The 17,426-nt window shown below is 47.0% G+C and overlaps 2 protein-coding genes across 2 annotated transcripts; both read right to left on the minus strand.

Moving 5' to 3' along the window:
* Positions 1 to 995: 995 nt before the first annotated feature.
* Positions 996 to 9,413, minus strand: plekho1b (pleckstrin homology domain containing, family O member 1b). The gene is made up of 6 exons (XM_084557229.1): positions 9,196 to 9,413; positions 8,330 to 8,476; positions 5,644 to 5,784; positions 4,370 to 4,474; positions 3,919 to 4,017; positions 996 to 3,832 (listed from the first exon to the last, which is right to left on the minus strand). The coding sequence occupies exons 1-6, from the start codon at positions 9,220 to 9,222 to the stop codon at positions 3,191 to 3,193; spliced, it is 1,161 nt and encodes a 386-aa protein (XP_084413355.1). The 5' UTR covers positions 9,223 to 9,413; the 3' UTR covers positions 996 to 3,190.
* A 1,343-nt stretch (positions 9,414 to 10,756) lies between these two features.
* Positions 10,757 to 16,951, minus strand: LOC311497093 (retinol dehydrogenase 12). The gene is made up of 7 exons (XM_084557221.1): positions 16,518 to 16,951; positions 14,386 to 14,520; positions 13,933 to 14,124; positions 11,792 to 11,953; positions 11,605 to 11,724; positions 11,298 to 11,502; positions 10,757 to 11,224 (listed from the first exon to the last, which is right to left on the minus strand). The coding sequence occupies exons 1-7, from the start codon at positions 16,849 to 16,851 to the stop codon at positions 11,119 to 11,121; spliced, it is 1,254 nt and encodes a 417-aa protein (XP_084413347.1). The 5' UTR covers positions 16,852 to 16,951; the 3' UTR covers positions 10,757 to 11,118.
* Between the last annotated feature and the right edge of the window lie 475 nt (positions 16,952 to 17,426).

A 17,426-nucleotide genomic window follows, 5' to 3' on the forward strand; every position in this document is an offset into this window, starting at 1 on the left:
CAACTACTCGTTTAGTAGCTTTCACGCAGACAGATGTTGTCATAGTAACTGCCAATCACCATGATGCCACGGAGGGTGGGGCTTATGAGCTGTACTGCAGCCAGCCACCAGGGGGAGCTCCACTGCAGAGGAGCCGTCATGGCGTCCTCTGGTCCTACAATAGAAACTCAGTGGCTGTAGTAGCAGACCTCATCCTGCAGAGGGCGCTGAGGTCCTTATATGGACGGTCAGACTGAGAGGGGCGGGGCTTAACACAGACACAGTATTCGTGTTTCTATCTCTGTGAGGTCCGTCCATTGACAGAACACACACCTCTACCCTGAGACCAGGTCTGAACAGGTCTGAACAGGTTTTAACGTCGGACATGTTTCAGCTTAAATGAATGAATGAAGATTAAATACGAATACATTTTGAAAAGTAGAAACATTGGTTCACCATTAAAAGGAACAGAGACGTTCTATAAATCTGTCCAAATGTTACCTCTATTACGTTAATGGTTCCTCAAAAACAGTTCCTCCAGGTCCAGGTGAGCAACAGGTCATCACCAGACTCTAGGACTTGGAGGAAATGTCTTCTAGAAACACAACAAGTCCAGATATAGTCTGAGATCCACTTCCTTTCCCCACGACAAGACAAGTCCATCCACATCAAACCCCACCTGTCTCACCGGTCTCAGGTGTCAACAGTTTGGTGTTATGACTGCTGAGTCATCCAGGTGGTCTGACCTCAACGAGGTCACACACCTGAGACTCTCCGTTGTTATGGAAACGGATGTAAAGCAGAACGTTTGCATCTGTTTTGAATGAGACGTTTCTCTGCAGCACTCAACTCAGATTTAATGTCACTTTCAAATCAGGTGGACGTCAAAGGCATCAACTGTCAGCGTCTCCAAGACGACCTGTAATGAGATTCTTCCAGTCTGATCTGTTATTAAACTAAGCTAATGCTAACCTTAGCTTTAATGCTAACGTTTACCTAACATTAGGATAATCTAAAGCAGCCCAAACAAAAACTAATCTAAACCTTAATGTTGACCAAACCAAAGCTAACTTTAATTAATCCCTTAAATTGACCTTTAACCTTGGTAGCAGCTTGTTCCTCGTCGACTTTAAAGAGACACCACAGATCCAGGTTCAGTTTTCAGGTTTTATTTTAGCACATGAACTGATCAGGACTCACAGTCACCACCTGCTTCACATCGCTAGTGGACTACATTTCCCATCATCCCCCAGGGGTTTAAGGCTACAAACAGGAAGCTCAAACAAGACGTGTGCAGGGACATCATTAAAGGAAGGTCTGTCCACTTCCTTCCTTTCACACTATTTTATTATAAATTCACATTTCTAACATTTAAACTGTTTAACATTTTGACATCCTTCACTTTTTATTTCAGTCATCACGTCAGAAACTAGTTCATCTTCAGGCAGCTTTACAAAAGTTTAAAAAAATAAAACTTTGTGTGATTGTTTGAAACTTTCCAGCCGAGTCCAGAACCGGATCAGGACCTGATGAAGCCCACCTACATAGGTACATAGCTTCTAAAACAATCTCAAATGAATACGTCAAAGCCAACTTCACTTAGCTCCTGCTAACTTCATACTGCTTCCAGATCAAAGAAACGCTGGTTTGCTTGTTAGCTTGATAACGTTAGCTAACCTGAACAAACACAACAGCATTAGCTAACTGACATTAACTTGCCAGCGAAGTGTGCAGAGTGTCGTGAAAACTGCTACACAATTACTAACACAGCTAAAAGTAGCTTAAAGCATCAATGCTAACACTTCCCAATCTCTAAAAGGTTTCAATCTGAGGTGTGGCTGCTAACGTCAACTACATTCTTAGCTGGTTAGATGTTAGCTAACCCTCATCTTGCACAAATCTTAACATCAGAACAACTATTTTGATGATGATCTAAGTTGTTCTTAATTCAGAAGTTGAGCCAGAGGTGTTACGTAGCGCAAAGAACGTTTATAAAACCTCAGCTAGCTAGTAGCTACTGTAGCTAAGAGTAAACGTCTGGTTACTGTCACTAGAAACTCAGATTAGCATCAACCCCTCATTCATCCAGACTGGGAATTTATGCAATGATTCAGCTAAAATGAGTTTGCTAGCCCAAGTTAGCATTTTGTTGCTGTATGGATGGCTGTCTTGCGTGTTAGCTGGCCGTCTTGCAGCAGGTCCTGATCATTTTTTTTCTGACCTTGGAGTTTAATTCAAGGTGAACATTAAAATTCAAACATTTACACCTGAGACTGAAGAGTGACGCCCGACCTTCACCGTGTCTCCACAGACATTCACATTCTGTCCGACATGGAAAGTTAAAGTTGCTGGTGGTTGTTGTGCATAGTATCCGTTAGCTCAGCAAACTGAATAACTGGAGCCGAAAAGAGAAGGAACAACGTTCAGGAAAGAAAAACATCTTCAGTAAAGATTTTATGCTCATTAAGAACTGGAGCGGTTAGCAGCGCTAACTGGATGAAATCTGAAATATTTAACCTTAAAGTTTGTTTTAATGAAGACGGCAATGAAACGAAGTCAGAAGCTCCAGTAAATGAGACACAGGTTCCACTGACGCTCCCGTGGTTGAAAATAAACATCACGTTTCCAGAGAGTCGAGTGAAGACAATAAGTAGAACTGTGGTGTTGGGTCTGGACCGTTAACCCTGAATCAGTCCGGTACCTAAACATTCCTCTAAAAACAGAAACTAAGAATCTAAAGGATCCAAAGCAACGCCAAGGTCTGGATCTAAACCTTCCTCTTGGCACATGTTCGATCACATGACGACATTCACATTAATCTGAGAGACAGCTACAGTTCATGATTGGTCTACCTGAGCTTTAGTACCAGGAACCAGGGTCTGGATCCACTTCTGAGAGTTTTAAACCAATCACTTCCTGCTCTGGAGGTTGAACTGATTCTCAGTTACACGATCGAAGGCCAGATACTGGACACCCTAAGACAAGATGTCCAACCCAAGCTGAAGCTGTTACAGCAGTTCCCAACAGGACCATGAAAGAAAGAAAGAAAGAAAGAAAGAGGAGATGATCTGAGGAGGAACCTCTACTTGTTGCTAAGGTTCTTTAGGGACAGATTCCTGGAGGTTCATGGACCTGACCCTTAAAAGAAGTGGTTCATCCAGTTCTTTCAGATTCTACGTGGACCCGACCAGTCTGGATCAAGACCTCTGGATCAGTCTTTGTTTGTTTTGGTGCCATTGGAGTCTAGTTTTCGGTACAACGCCCTCAGCTCCTTCACCTCCTCCAGAACCTCATGGGCCTGGCTCCAGGCCGCCGCCGCCTCCTTCAGGAGTCTCTCGGTTTCGGCGTGAGCTCCTTCCACTGACTCCTTACCCGCCCTCACCTTCCCGGCCTCCGCCTCCGCCCGCACCTCCATCAGCAGCCTCTCAGTCTTCTCCAGCTTCTGGCCGATGAGGTCCTGGAGCCGGCTGATGGGAGCCGTGGTGGAGGTCAGGGTTGAGGCCGGTGAGTGATCCGTCGTTTTGTTCTCGGTGGCTTTAGTCTCTGAGTGCGTCAGGATCTCGTCCATGGAGGCGCAGCGGTTCTTCTCCGCCACCGTGAGCTGGGAAGCTTGTCCGGGACTCGGGTGCTCCCACACCACCACCACCTCCCGGGGAAGGCTCTGAGACTTCCCAGAAGCCTCAGCGGCCCGGGCCGAGAGAGCGCCGTCGGTTTTGGACCTGGGACAGTCTGGACTGAGGTGTGATTTGTCGGCCATGAAGCCGTTGCAGCCGTCAGCTCCAAGAGAAGAAGCAGCGCCCTCCTCCTGGATCAGGTCCAGGGTCAGAGTCCCATCTGAGGAGGACGTGGACGCCTGGAGGACAGAAAGAGACGTCAATGAAGGAAGGAAGGAAGAGGAAGGGGATGGAGGAGGAGGAGGAGGAGGAGGAAGATACTGACCACAGCCAGCAGGTGACCTCTGGTCGGCAGGCGGCGGTTGTGAGGAATCTTGACTCGATCTCGCGTCAGGTGAGACAGGTGAGAGTCTTGAACGGTGACCTGGAACAAGAACCAGAACCAGAACCAGAAGGTTTATATATCTGGTTTTTACTGCAAGCAGTGAAGGCAGCGTAGACGTCAACATTTCAGTGACGTTAGAACCATAGTTCTGGTCCTGGACTCCCCAAGAAGGAGGTTCAGAGACGATCATTGATCAGGTTACTGACGGACCGTCCAGCAGACCTTCACAGCTCCAGAATAAAGAACAGGACGCTCATGTCATCATAACCGTGTACTTTCAAAACCTCCAGAAACCACCTCAACCCAAACCTCCCACCAACAGGTCCCAGATCAAACCCCCAAACTCTAAGAACCAGTTCCATCTGTCCAGAACCCAAAGAGGAGCTCAGACCTCGTCCAGGATCCGGTTCTTGGCTCTGGTGATGGCAGCACTGAGGACGTTGATCCAGGACTCCTTCTCCTCTGGACTGACGGCGAGGAAGACCAGGTTAGGAACCTGCAACACACACATCCATAAGAGGAAGGAGCAGTGCATTGTGGGAGAGATTCTGTCACTAGGACAAGATGGCCGCCAGCATGTCTGCCATGTTTTAGCTTTAGGTCCTCACAACAGCAGTAAGACAAACAGAACCTGACACCTGGTCTGTAGGACCCCCTGGGTATTTGGACACCTGCTGAGCAGAATCTCCACCTGTCAGTCAACTGCTGAGTCAGATCAACAACCTTCACCTGCTCCCAGGTCAGATCAATAACCGCCTAACCCCAGGACCAGGACCTGGACCAGGACCAGGACCAGGACCTGGACCAGGACCAGGACCTGGACCAGGACCAGGACCAGAACCAGGACCAGGACCAGGACCTGGACCAGGACCTGGACCTGGACCTGGACCAGGACCAGGACCTGGACCTGGACCTGGACCAGGACTAGATAATGTGATCTTTTATTGAGCTGTTCAACTTGTGATTCATTAATTTAAATTAATTTATTTTCATTCTGGGAGATTCTAACATTTTACAACTAAATTTAAAAATGAAGAGAAGTTAAAAGTGTTGAGGTGTGTTCAGGTGCGTTGAGGTGTGTTCAGGTGTGTTCAGGTGTGTTGAGGTGCGTTCAGGTGTGTTGAGGGTGCGTTCAGGTGTGTTGAGGGTGCGTTCAGGTGCGTTCAGGTGTGTTGAGGGTGCGTTCAGGTGTGTTGAGGTGCGTTCAGGTGTGTTGAGGGTGCGTTCAGGTGTGTTGAGGTGCGTTCAGGTGTGTTCAGGTGTGTTGAGGTGTGTTGAGGTGTGTTCAGGTGTGTTGAGGTGTGTTGAGGTGTGTTCAGGTGTGTTGAGGTGTGTTCAGGTGTGTTGAGGTGTGTTGAGGTGCGTTCAGGTGTGTTGAGGTGCGTCCAGGTGCGTTGAGGTGTGTTGAGGTGCGTTCAGGTGTGTTGAGGTGTGTTCAGGTGTGTTCAGGTGTGTTGAGGTGCGTTCAGGTGCGTTGAGGTGTGTTCAGGTGTGTTGAGGTGTGTTCAGGTGTGTTCAGGTGTGTTGAGGTGCGTTCAGGTGCGTTGAGGTGCGTTCAGGTGTGTTGAGGTGTGTTGAGGTGCGTTCAGGTGTGTTGAGGTGTGTTGAGGTGCGTTCAGGTGTGTTGAGGTGCGTTCAGGTGCGTTGAGGTGTGTTCAGGTGTACCGTGTTTCCAGGTGAGCTGCAGCGCTGCAGTCTAAACTTGCTGTGGTTCTTTTTGCTGCGACTCTTGTTCTTCCTGATCTCCTCGCAGCGCTCGTAGTCCGACAGGTCCAACACCTCGTCAGCTCGACCCAGCTCCTTCACCTGCAGACACCAGGTAAATATCACAGGTAAATGACAGAGGTCAGAGGTCAGATGACTGTGTCAGGTTTGCAATTGGTAATAAAACAGATTTGTGTCTTTGACTAGTTAAACTTCTTATGTTTTTTTTTTATCTAGATGACCTTAAATATGCTTTAAGCTCCGCCCACTTCCAGGTGAGTCCCTTATTAAGAATCTTCAAGTAAACACCAAAGGATCAGACACATCTGGACTCAAGGTCCTTACTGACGCTTTGTTGTTGTTGTTTGTCTTCATTAACACACACACACACACACACACACACACACACACACACACACACACCAGACCTCTGGAGCTTCACTCCAGCTCGTTAATCTCCATGGAAACAGCATCCATTATTAACCAGCTTTAAACTGACACTTCCTGGGAGGGCCACACACACACTCACACACACACACACACACACACACAGTAACACACACTGATGAACCTGTTGTTGAGTTCAGGCCTTAGAACGTCTCTGATTGGCTGCTCCAGCTGTCAGTCATGTCTCATGTTATTGGCTCAGACCGACCTTGGTTTCATGGAACATATTGATCATGATGGAAGGTCAAAGGTCAGAGCTCGTTATGTAACTCTGATTATTGATTATTGGTCACATGACGCAGGCAGCCAGAGCTCTCACATGCAGGTCTGATGGAGGCGGTCTGTTAGCATTGTTAGCAACTAGCTCTGTGTGACGCCTACATGAGGGTCAGACAGTTTGTCTCAAGATGTTCACACCTGATTCATGTTAGCTTCAAGGTTAGCTTCATGTTAGCTTCAAGGTTAGCTTCATGTTAGCTTCAAGGTTAGCTTCATGTTAGCTTCAAGGTTAGCTTCAGGTCTGTATCTGTGTCTTCATGTCAGTTAAAAACTAATTATACAAGTTAAATACTGACTGAAGCTCTAAGACGTTACCATGGCAACACAGATCTGAACAATCACATGTAAACGTCTGAATAACAAATCCTCAGGAAGGAGAAGGAGTCTGTCCTCCGTGTTCAGACTAAAGAGGAAGTGGTCGGTTTCTATTCCTGCTTCAATCTGACGCTGATTTCAACCACAGAAGAACAGAGTCTACACTCACATGTCCTAATTTAGTCAAGAGACACTTTGATGCATCATGTGACCATCGCTGGACGACCAGAAACAGGAAGTGAAGAATCAGCAGCTTCTAAAAATGTTAGCTGATGTGTCACCTTAAAAAACTGAACCTGAACGCACCACGGAGGCTGAACCCATGTTCCCAGGACCAGCTCAGTAATATGTTAATTTAAGCAGAGAGGACAACCAGCGTCCAATCAGAGTGCTTCCTCCACACACAGGAACAAAGTGAGTCTGTAGGTTGAAAGAGTCTGAAAGCTTTGGAGATGAGAAGTGTGTGCCACCAAACTAAACTATGAACGTCCAGAAGAAGAGTTGGTTTCAGTTTAAATGTTCAACCAGTAAATGTCCCGTTGGTCCTTTAATGTATGAAACTAGAAGTAAAGTTTAAATGTTCAACCAGTAAATGTCCCGTTGGTCCTTTAATGAATGAAACTAGAAGTAAAGTAGAAACCAGTGATTATTAGTTCAGATGAAACCAGAAGTCTGAACGGAGCACGGACATGAATCTGGAACGATGTTCACATGTTAGTTTAGACTTTCTGACTCAAGGGATCTGGTCATCTGGAGAAGAACCAGGTTTATTTAGACCTGGACCAGTGAGACCTGGACCAGTGAGACCTGGACCAGTGAGACCTGGACCAGAGAGACCTGGACCAGAGTGAGACCTGGACCAGTGAGACCTGGACCAGAGAGACCTGGACCAGTGAGACCTGGACCAGTGAGAGGACCAGAGAGAGGACCAGAGAGACCTGGACCAGTGAGAGACCTGGACCAGTGAGACCTGGACCAGAGAGACCTGGACCAGAGAGACCTGGACCAGTGAGACCTGGACCAGTGAGACCTGGACCAGTGAGAGGACCAGAGAGACCTGGACCAGTGAGAGACCTGGACCAGTGAGACCTGGACCAGTGAGACCTGGACCAGAGAGAGGACCAGAGAGACCTGGACCAGTGAGAGACCTGGACCATTGGTCACCATGGAGACTACTCCATCCACACACTGGACATGTCTACATGAGGGTAACCATGGGAACCACAGCCTGGGACATCCACTAGAGACCAACTGTCCTCTACAGAGACATGGACAACCAGAGGATCAGAGAAGATGAGGACGGAGACAAAGACTCAAAGAGACAAAGACTCATCTCTGAGGACGTCCTGCAGTGAAACCAGATCTCTCTCTCTCTCCCCCCCTCTCTCTCCCCCCCCCCCCCCTCTCTGTAACTCGACCCCAGATGAACGTCAGCTGTAGAAAGTGGAGGAGAACCGTTCTGTGTTTGCAGACTCAGCTGAAAGGTTCTGGACCAGTACTCTGATTACTCTGATGGAAAAGACGTACTCTCTCTTTAAATCTGTTCCAGGAACTAATGCAGGTGGAGATCAAGGGTCACCTGCAGGCCCCGCCCCCTCCAGCTCACCTCCTTCTCACAGATGAACAGCTGGTCTCCTCTCAGCACCACAAAGCGGTTCTTCCAGATCTCCCTGAAGATTCCTTTCCCACAGAACTTCCTGATCCAGCCCACCTTATCGGGGGGAACGTTCTGCTGCGCCGAGTCCGCCAGACCCTGACAGGAAACAGGAAGTCATCAGATGACACCATAACTAGCCTAGCATCAGATTACTGTTAGCATTAGACTAGCATAGCATCACAAACGCCTAGCATCAGACTAGCGTTAGCATCAGACTAGCTTAGCATCAGATTAGCTTAAGAGTAGCATGTGTTGAAGCAGAAGTTTCAGGGTTGACAGTGAAGGCACCCTGAAGGAAACTGTTTCTCAGTTCTACTTTGTTGTTGTTTTCTATTTGACCAGATTATTAGATTTTATTATTTTACTTTTATCTTCGTTGCCTCTTTCACGTGTTTCTGATTATAAACTTTTTATATATATTTAATATTCATGATCCTGTTACTGTGGTGCGTTCAGGGCCCTTGCGTGACCCGTTACCGTGGTGCGTTCAGGGTCTTTTGGGGTCAGATGTTTGTTACGTAAGCCCATTAAACGGCTGTAACGTGAGACAGGAGCAGGTTCTCGGTCGGTGTCTCCTGGAGATCCTCTCGGTTCTAACGGAACCGAACCTTCGTGTTTCATCTTTACTTCACTTTTTAAAATCATTGTTTACATCAACGTTATAAACCCTTATTCTGAAAACCGGAAATGTGTTCTTAATCGTCTTGTTTCCTTCAAAATAAGAGCAGTAATCCTTTTGTTCTTTGATCTCCAGTTTTCCGGATAAAAGCGGCGTCACGAGCCGCCGGTGGTCGCGCGCTGCCGTTAGCACTCACCCGTTTCCCGGAGCTGTTCTTCTTCATGCTGTCAGGCTGCCGCCGGCGGGCGGGGCTCCGTTGTTTGGGGCCGGAGGGAGGATGAGATGAAGCCGCTTAAAGCCGCTCAAAGTCCGGCAGGGAGGAGCGGAGCCTCCGCCTCAGCTCCGCCGCTCCTCGGCTGCTGTTGTTCGGTGTGAAGCTGCTCTCCGCCCCGCTGCTGCTGCTGCTGCCGCCGGGCTCCCCTGCTCTCTGACCGGACAGCAGCCGCTCCGTGAGTCGGTGTCCGGTTACTCCTCCCCCCCTCCCCCCGGACTCCCTGCTGGCTCAGCGGCTCCTCGGCAGCCCCACAGCGCCCCCCTCCGGTGGTTAACGGAAGGACCGGACTCAGAATCAGCTTCAAATTTAAATGTTTGAGAATAAAACTCATTCAGTTTATTTTTAATTCATTTATTTTCTTCTATCAGGAGGAAACAAAGAGTAAACACAGACCCTGAACGCACCACATGATCCTGAAGTAAAATAGAATTCAAGCTCACTTATTTTATTTATTTTCTATTCTTTATTTCACTTCAATGTTTAAAGCCATTCATGGCTTGGCCCCGGCCTACCTTAGTGAACTTGTAACCCTGTACAACCCAGTTAGGAATCTGTGCTCTGCAGATCACACCACCTTGGTCATCCCTAGGTCCAGGTACGAGGCTTTGGGGGGGCGGTCTTTTGCTGTCTTAGGCCCTAAACTGTGGAACGCTCTCCCAGCTCACATTCAATCTGCCACCGAGCTCACAACCTTTAGGTCAGAGTTAAAAACACATTTATTCAGGCTGGCATTTCACACGTCGCCACTAACTGGGACTGTTGCTCCTTTATGTTACAGTCGTGTTCTAATTTTGTTTTAGTAGTACTAGTGCAGTGCCCGTCGGAAGTATGTATTCCTATAGTGGGAGCCTACAGGTGCTGTGTATGAGGATTAGTGGAAATATTAGAGCGGAGAAAACCTATTTTACCGATATATTTTACATTTCTTATCCAAACAACGTCAAACTTAGCAGTGCACATCTTCGTGCCCGTAGCGAGACACCTGCCCAGTTTCAAATCAATCGGGCCAACGGTTCGCGAGATATGCGTGCCACAGACACACACACAGACGCTTCTTGATTTATAGATAGATTGTTTTTATTCTTGTTTTCACACTTGAATGCACCTTGTGCACCATTGGGTGCTGGAAGGTGCTATACAAATAAATATTGATTGATTTCATTTTATTTAATTTTAGTTGTTTATTTGTGTGAAGGGAACTCGTAAAGTCACCCGTCCTGTGTATATGACAATAAAGGATCAACATCTGGTCAGAGCTGATCACATCGATTGATCGTCAGAAACATGAACAACATTTGATCCGTTCAGTCGATGGTTGATGTTTTAGACGTTTATTCAGACCGATCAGCTGATTGGCTCTAGTCTGATGATGACATCAATTATTATTATTATTTTTATTAATAATAATAATAATTGATCCTGCTGCAGATTTAAAACAAAACATTTTAAATCTGATCAGTATCTTAATAAAAATGAATCTAAAATGTTTGAATCTAGAATGAAGAGAATAAAAGATCAATAAACAGGATCTGATCAGAGACATTCATTCATTCATTGTTCTAAACTCCTGAATATGAACCCATTAAAGACACTGATCACATCCTCAGACCCAACAAAGTCATAAAAACAAGAACACACACAAACATCAACAACCACGGAGGAAAGAATCGAAAATAAAGAAACAATGGGAACTTTGAGGGAACTTTGAGGGAACTTTGAGGGAACTTAGCGTGTTTCTGAACAGCTGATTGAACCTGCACACAACAACAACAGGTGTGAAGGGTTCATGTTTCCTTATGTCTTGAAGGGGGCGCTGCAGTCTGGTCAGAGGTCAGAGGTCAGAGGTCAGCTGGAGTCCTTCAGTCCGACCAATCGAGCGCTCTCCTCCCACAGCCTCCTGGCCACCACGTCATCCCGTCCCTCCGGAGACACTTCCTGTTCAGTGCAGTCGCTGCAGAGACGGCGGGCCGTTAGTGGGGAGGATGTTACGTTCACTGACCGTCTGAAATCTGAACTCCTGGTACCTGAAGTAGCGTCCAGACTGTCCCTCCAGGCCCGGCGTCACGGCGCAGTACACCGTGGTCTGACAGCCCTCCCTGGGGGTCTTCATGAGCAGCAGGGAGGGCAGCCTCAGCAGCGCCCCCAGCAGGGGGAACCAGCCCTCCACGTGACGACCCAGCTCGGTCCTGATCACCCCAGGGTGGAGGCAGAATGATGACACGCCAGAATCTGTAGGACAGGTGAGGACAGGTGAGGACAGGTGGGGACAGGTGAGGACAGGAGGTGTGTTTACAGAGGCCTGTGTTCATGGTCTACAGGGTTTCCGGGGACCTTTGAGTCGGCGGGCGAGTTCTCTGGAGAACAGGACGTTGGCCAGTTTGCTCTGCCTGTAGCTCTCCAGGGCGCTGTACGGCCTCCGGCTGAAGAACAGGTCCTCAAAGTCCACACGACCTGGAACGTCAACAAAATGATGAGAGACACGGAGGGACGTGGTGGGGAGACATCTCTGGAGTCATACCCCCCCGGTGGGCGATGGAGGACACGTTGACCACACGGCTAGGGGCGGAGCTCTTCAGCTTCGGCAGCAGCAGATTGGTCAACAGGAAGTGACCCAGATGATTGACAGCTAGCTGAGTCTCAAAACCATCTTCAGTCAGCCATCTTGGACACATCATCACTCCTGGAGACAGACAGGAAGGAGACAGACAGTTAGAGAGACAGACAGACCGACATAGAGACAGACAGACAGCAAGGACGAGACAGACAGAGAGACAAAGAGACAGACATAGAGACAGACAGACATAGAGACAGACATAAAGACAGACAGACATAGAGACAGACATAGAGACAGACAGAGACAGACAGAGAGACAGACATAGAGACAGACAAAGAGACAGACAGAGAGACAGACAAAGAGACAGACAGAGAGACATACATAGAGACAGACAGCAAGGACGAGACAGACAGAGAGACAGACATAGAGACAGACAGAGAGACAGACATAGAGACAGACAGACAGCAAGGACGAGACAGACAGACAGACATAGAGACAGACATAGAGACAGACAGAGAGACAGACAAAGAGAGAGACAGACATAGAGACAGACAGCAAGGACGAGACAGACAGAGAGACAGAGAGACAGACATAGAGACAGACAGAGAGACAGACATAGAGACAGACAGAGACAGACAGAGAGACAGACATAGAGACAGACAGAGACAGACAGAGAGACAGACATAGAGACAGACAGCAAGGACGAGAGAGACAGAGAGACAGACATAGAGACAGACAGACAGGCACCTTACACCTTACCCTGTATATATAATTTATATTCTTATATATTCTATTTCTTGTACATTTGTTCAAATGCCAATATGATCATTTGCACATTTTTGCTTATACTATTCTATTTTATCTTACTAGATTTTATTCTACTTATTTTTTTATTTCTGTTTTATTTAATTTAATGTTTTCTTTTTATCTGAGGTTCTTAAGAGTGTGTTTTATGGACAACTAAGCTACTGTGACCAGGCTTTCCCTTGTGGATCAATAAAGTTTATCTAAGTCTAAGTCAGTTAGAGAGACAGACAGAGAGACATAGAGACAGACAAAGAGACAGACAGAGAGACAAAGAGACAGACAAAGAGACAGACAGAGAGACAAACAGAGAGACAAAGAGACAGACAGAGAGACATAGAGACAGACAAAGAGACAGACAGAGAGACAAAGAGACAGACAAAGAGACAGACAGAGAGACAGACAGAGAGACAAAGAGACAGACAGAGAGACATAGAGACAGACAGAGAGACAGACAGAGAGACAGACAGACAGGAAGGAAGAGACAGACAGAGAGACAGACAGAGAGACAAAGAGACAGACAGAGAGACAGACAGAGAGACAAAGAGACAGACAGAGAGACAGACAGAGAGACAAAGAGACAGACAGAGAGACATAGAGACAGACAGAGAGACAGACAGACAGACAGGAAGGAAGAGACAGACAGAGAGACAGACAGACAGGAAGGAAGAGACAGACAGTTAGAGAGACAGACAGATGGACATAGAGACAGACAGACAGGAAGGAGACAGACAGTTAGAGAGACAAAGAGACAGACAGAGAGACAGACAGACATAGAGACAGACAGAGAGACAGACAGACAGGAAGGAAGAGACAGACAGTTAGAGAGACAGACAGACCGACATAGAGACAGACAGAGAGACAGACAAAGAGACAGACAGACCGACATAGAGACAGACATAGAGACAGACAGACAGGAAGGAGACAGACAGTTAGAGAGACAGACAGACCGACGTAGAGACAGACAGACAGGAAGGAGACAGACAGTTAGAGAGACAGACAGACTGACATAGAGACAGACAGACAGCAAGGACGAGACAGACAGAGAGACAAAGAGACAGACAGAGAGACAAAGAGACAGACAGGAAGGACGAGACAGACAGACAGGAAGGAAGAGACAGACAGTTAGAGAGACAGACAGACCGACATAGAGACAGACAGACAGACAGACAGACAGACAGAGAGACAGACAGAGAGACAGACAGAGAGGAAGGAAGAGACAGACAGTTAGAGAGACAGACAGACGGACATGGAGACAGACATAGAGACAGACAGACAGACAGAGAGACAGGTGAGCTGACCTGCGTTGTTGATGAGGACGTCCAGTCTGTCTTCGGTGTCCAGGAACTCTTTAGCGAACTGTCTCACGGAGTAGACCGAGGACAGGTCCAGGTGTCTGATCACCACGTTACCGTTTCCCGTCGAGTGTCGGATGTCCTCCGCCGCCAGCTCCGCCCGGGTCAGGTCCCTGCACGCCATCACCACCCGGGCTCCTGGTCAACGAAACAAACACACCTGTCGATGTTTGACCTCCGAGGGCCACCGCAGGAGCCGGGGTCAGAGGTCACGGCTCAGAGAGGCTGCAATTACCTGAGCCACTTAACGAGGACTAAACGTCCTCTGAGAGATGTAGAAGACACAGACACGTCCACAACAACAACGTCCACAACTGGATCTACTATAACAACACTGAGGGTCAAATACATCAGAGGTCAGAGGTCAGGGGTCAGGGGTCAGGGGTCCTGAACTCTGACCTCTGCGTGCCAGGTCTCTGCTCGTCTCTTTTCCGATGCCAGTGTTTGCTCCGGTGATCAGAACCGTCTTTCCGTCCAGACGAACTGAACAACGACACACTCCACCTGAGATCCACCTCCTCAACATGGCCACACCTGGACACACACACAGCCGCCGTTACCATGGAAACAACAGTAGACAATGCTCTGAGCGTTTACTTGGCTCTAAATTATACATAGATCAGATTAGATGTACAAGGCAACAAAATGCAATTAGCATCCAAACAAAAGTCCAGAAGCAATAAGTGCAGAGTGTGTTCCAGTTTGACTAATAGAAGCCCTGCAGTCACCTGTAGCGCCCCCTCGAGGTCAGGAGGGCAAACGGTTTATGTGCTGGGTGGGAAGCCTCCATGACAATGCTGCTCTTTGCAAACACACACATATATATAAATACATATAATATAGAATGATATAAAAGAGCATATATATTATAATATATAATATCGTATAATATGTTCTATACTATATATATTTAATACAATTTATATACATGTTTGTATACGTCTATATGTGTAGTTATACTGACTGTCCATGTTGCATATACCAATCCATATATTAGTACTATATTTATACTGTTTATTGGGTTAACGTTGTACGTTTTGCTACTTTAACTTGGTTAGAAACCAAACTGCATTTCGTTGTATTTCGTTGTATCTCGTTGTATTTCGTTGTATTTGTACCTGGACTGTAAACAATGACAGTGAAGCTGAATCCAACTTCACATGTGGTTTTAAGTTGTTCACAGTTCAGAGAGCTGCATCTGTTTCACATAGACCTTGGTTTAATGAACTCTACAGAGTTTTACTCCAGGAACCAGGCCCACTCTCCATCTGGACATGTGGAGAACCAAAGAACCCAAAGTGTTCCACGTTGGGTTTTTACCTTTTGAAAGGGAATCTGGCTACAAAATCCTCCTGATTCCACTACAGGAGGCAACGTACACACAATTCAACCTTTGGACATTTTATTTCTCCTGGACATCATCACATTCTACCATTGTGATCATTATACAATCCAGAAGAAGATGGAGATTTCCTCCATGTTGTTCACACATGGAACTCCCCAGGGAAACCAGTCACCAAGGCATGCTACATATCAATGCTAAGCTGCTACATAGCAATGCTAAGCTAACTGTCACTACTAGATGACTGTATTGTTTATTATGTGTAGTACCACCATTAGACCACTAGATGGGGACAAAGGACCATGAATGGGCTCAGATTCTATCAGTCCAGTCACCATGTGGTTGATAGTTGACGTAGAATCATGTGATAGACTCTAAAGGACAGAAGATAATAAAACTAGATCAGTTACATTAGTTGTCAGTTGTTTTAGGATTTGATGAAATATTGAGACTCAGCTGTGCGTCTCCTCTGTTAGCTGAGGCTAACTGGTTAGCTAAATAACACTGTGGTATCAGGACATGGAAGCTTTGTGTTTTACATTTCTTCTAAAAAAGCCTTTAATTTATTCACGTTTGATAAAAAGTGAATTAGCAGTCACAAGAAACAGGAAGTAGATACTGGTTCTAATTATTCTCCTTCAAGTCAATCAGCTGTTGTTCTTGGTTTATTCTCAGATCAACACTGAGCCTCAAACAAACGTCTCTCTAAACACTGAAACTAGAAAAGATCAGTTTCTGAGAAGTAACTAAGGACATCTACTCCAGTGTCTCCAGATCAGTTTGTCTCAGCGTTACACCGACGCATCGATCACTGACCAGGAAACACTTTGATCACCATCAGATCTAGATGTGAGTCACATTCACTCATTCATTCATTCACTCACTCACTCACTCATTCACTCATTCACTCACTCACTCATTCACTCACTCATTCACTCACTCATTCACTCACTCACTCACTCATTCACTCATTCACTCACTCACTCACTCATTCACTCATTCATTCACTCATTCACTCACTCATTCACTCATTCATTCACTCATTCACTCACTCATTCATTCACTCATTCACTCACTCACTCACTCATTCACTCATTCACTCATTCATTCACTCATTCATTCATTCACTCACTCATTCACTCATTCATTCATTCACTCATTCATTCGTAATGAACACGTTGTTTCTCACAGATCACAGTGACTCCCAGCACAGCTCCACATCTCAGCAGCAGACCCCAGCGCTCCTCCTCCACCTGACCCGGGTCAGAACCACCGGCCCACGGCAGCACCAGGAACTCTGGACCAGGAACCTTCATCACTGCAGCTCTGAACGGACTGAGACACCGAGAGACGGACTGAGACACCGAGAGACAGATTAACAGATTAGAGAGGATTACACAACACAACACTGGTCTGGGATCAGTTACACACCAACTACAGAGACACTGTCCTCTACAGAGACACTGTCCTCTACAGGAAGAGACAGGAACTACAGAGACACTGTCCTCTACAGGAAGAGACATGAGCTACAGAGACACTGTCCTCTACAGAGACACTGTCCTCTACAGGAAGAGACAGGAACTACAGAGACACTGTCCTCTACAGGAAGAGACATGCGCTACAGAGACACTGTCCTCTACAGAGACACTGTCCTCTACAGAGACACTGTCCTTTACAGGTAGAGACACCGTCCTCTACAGAGACACCGTCCTCTACAGGAAGAGACAGGAACTACAGAGACACTGTCCTCTACAGGTAGAGACACGTCCTCTACAGAGACACCGTCCTCTACAGAGACACTGTCCTCTACCTGTAGAGACACCGTCCTCTACAGAGACACTGTCCTCTACAGGTAGAGACACTGTCCTCTACAGAGACACTGTCCTCTGCAGGTAGAGACACCGTCCTCTACAGAGACACCGTCCTCTACAGGTAGAGACACTGTCCTCTACAGGTAGAGACACTGTCCTCTACAGAGACACTGTCCTCTACAGGTAGAGACACCGTCCTCTACAGGTAGAGACACCGTCCTCTACAGAGACACTGTCCTCTACAGAGACACTGTCCTCTACAGGTAGAGACACCGTCCTCTACAGAG

Source organism: Chelon labrosus, assembly GCF_963514085.1.
Source record: "Chelon labrosus genome assembly, chromosome: 12".
NCBI lineage: Eukaryota > Metazoa > Chordata > Actinopteri > Mugiliformes > Mugilidae > Chelon > Chelon labrosus.

Bases quoted from the DNA above. Each gene is read 5' to 3' on its own strand.
- LOC311497093 (XM_084557221.1), bottom strand. From the start codon at position 16,851: ATGTCTCTTCCTGTAGAGGACAGTGTCTCTGTAGTTCCTGTCTCTTCC. The intron at 14,521-16,517 runs GTGAGAAACAAC...GTGTGTGTCCAG, and splicing joins GCTGGGAGTCACTGTGATCT to GTGTGGCCATGTTGAGGAGG. The intron at 14,125-14,385 runs GTCAGAGTTCAG...TTCGTTGACCAG, and splicing joins CAGAGACCTGGCACGCAGAG to GAGCCCGGGTGGTGATGGCG.
- plekho1b (XM_084557229.1), bottom strand. From the start codon at position 9,222: ATGAAGAAGAACAGCTCCGGGAAACGG. The intron at 5,785-8,329 runs GTGAGCTGGAGG...TGGTGTCTGCAG, and splicing joins TGTTCATCTGTGAGAAGGAG to GTGAAGGAGCTGGGTCGAGC. The intron at 3,833-3,918 runs GTCAGTATCTTC...TCTGTCCTCCAG, and splicing joins GAGGTCACCTGCTGGCTGTG to GCGTCCACGTCCTCCTCAGA.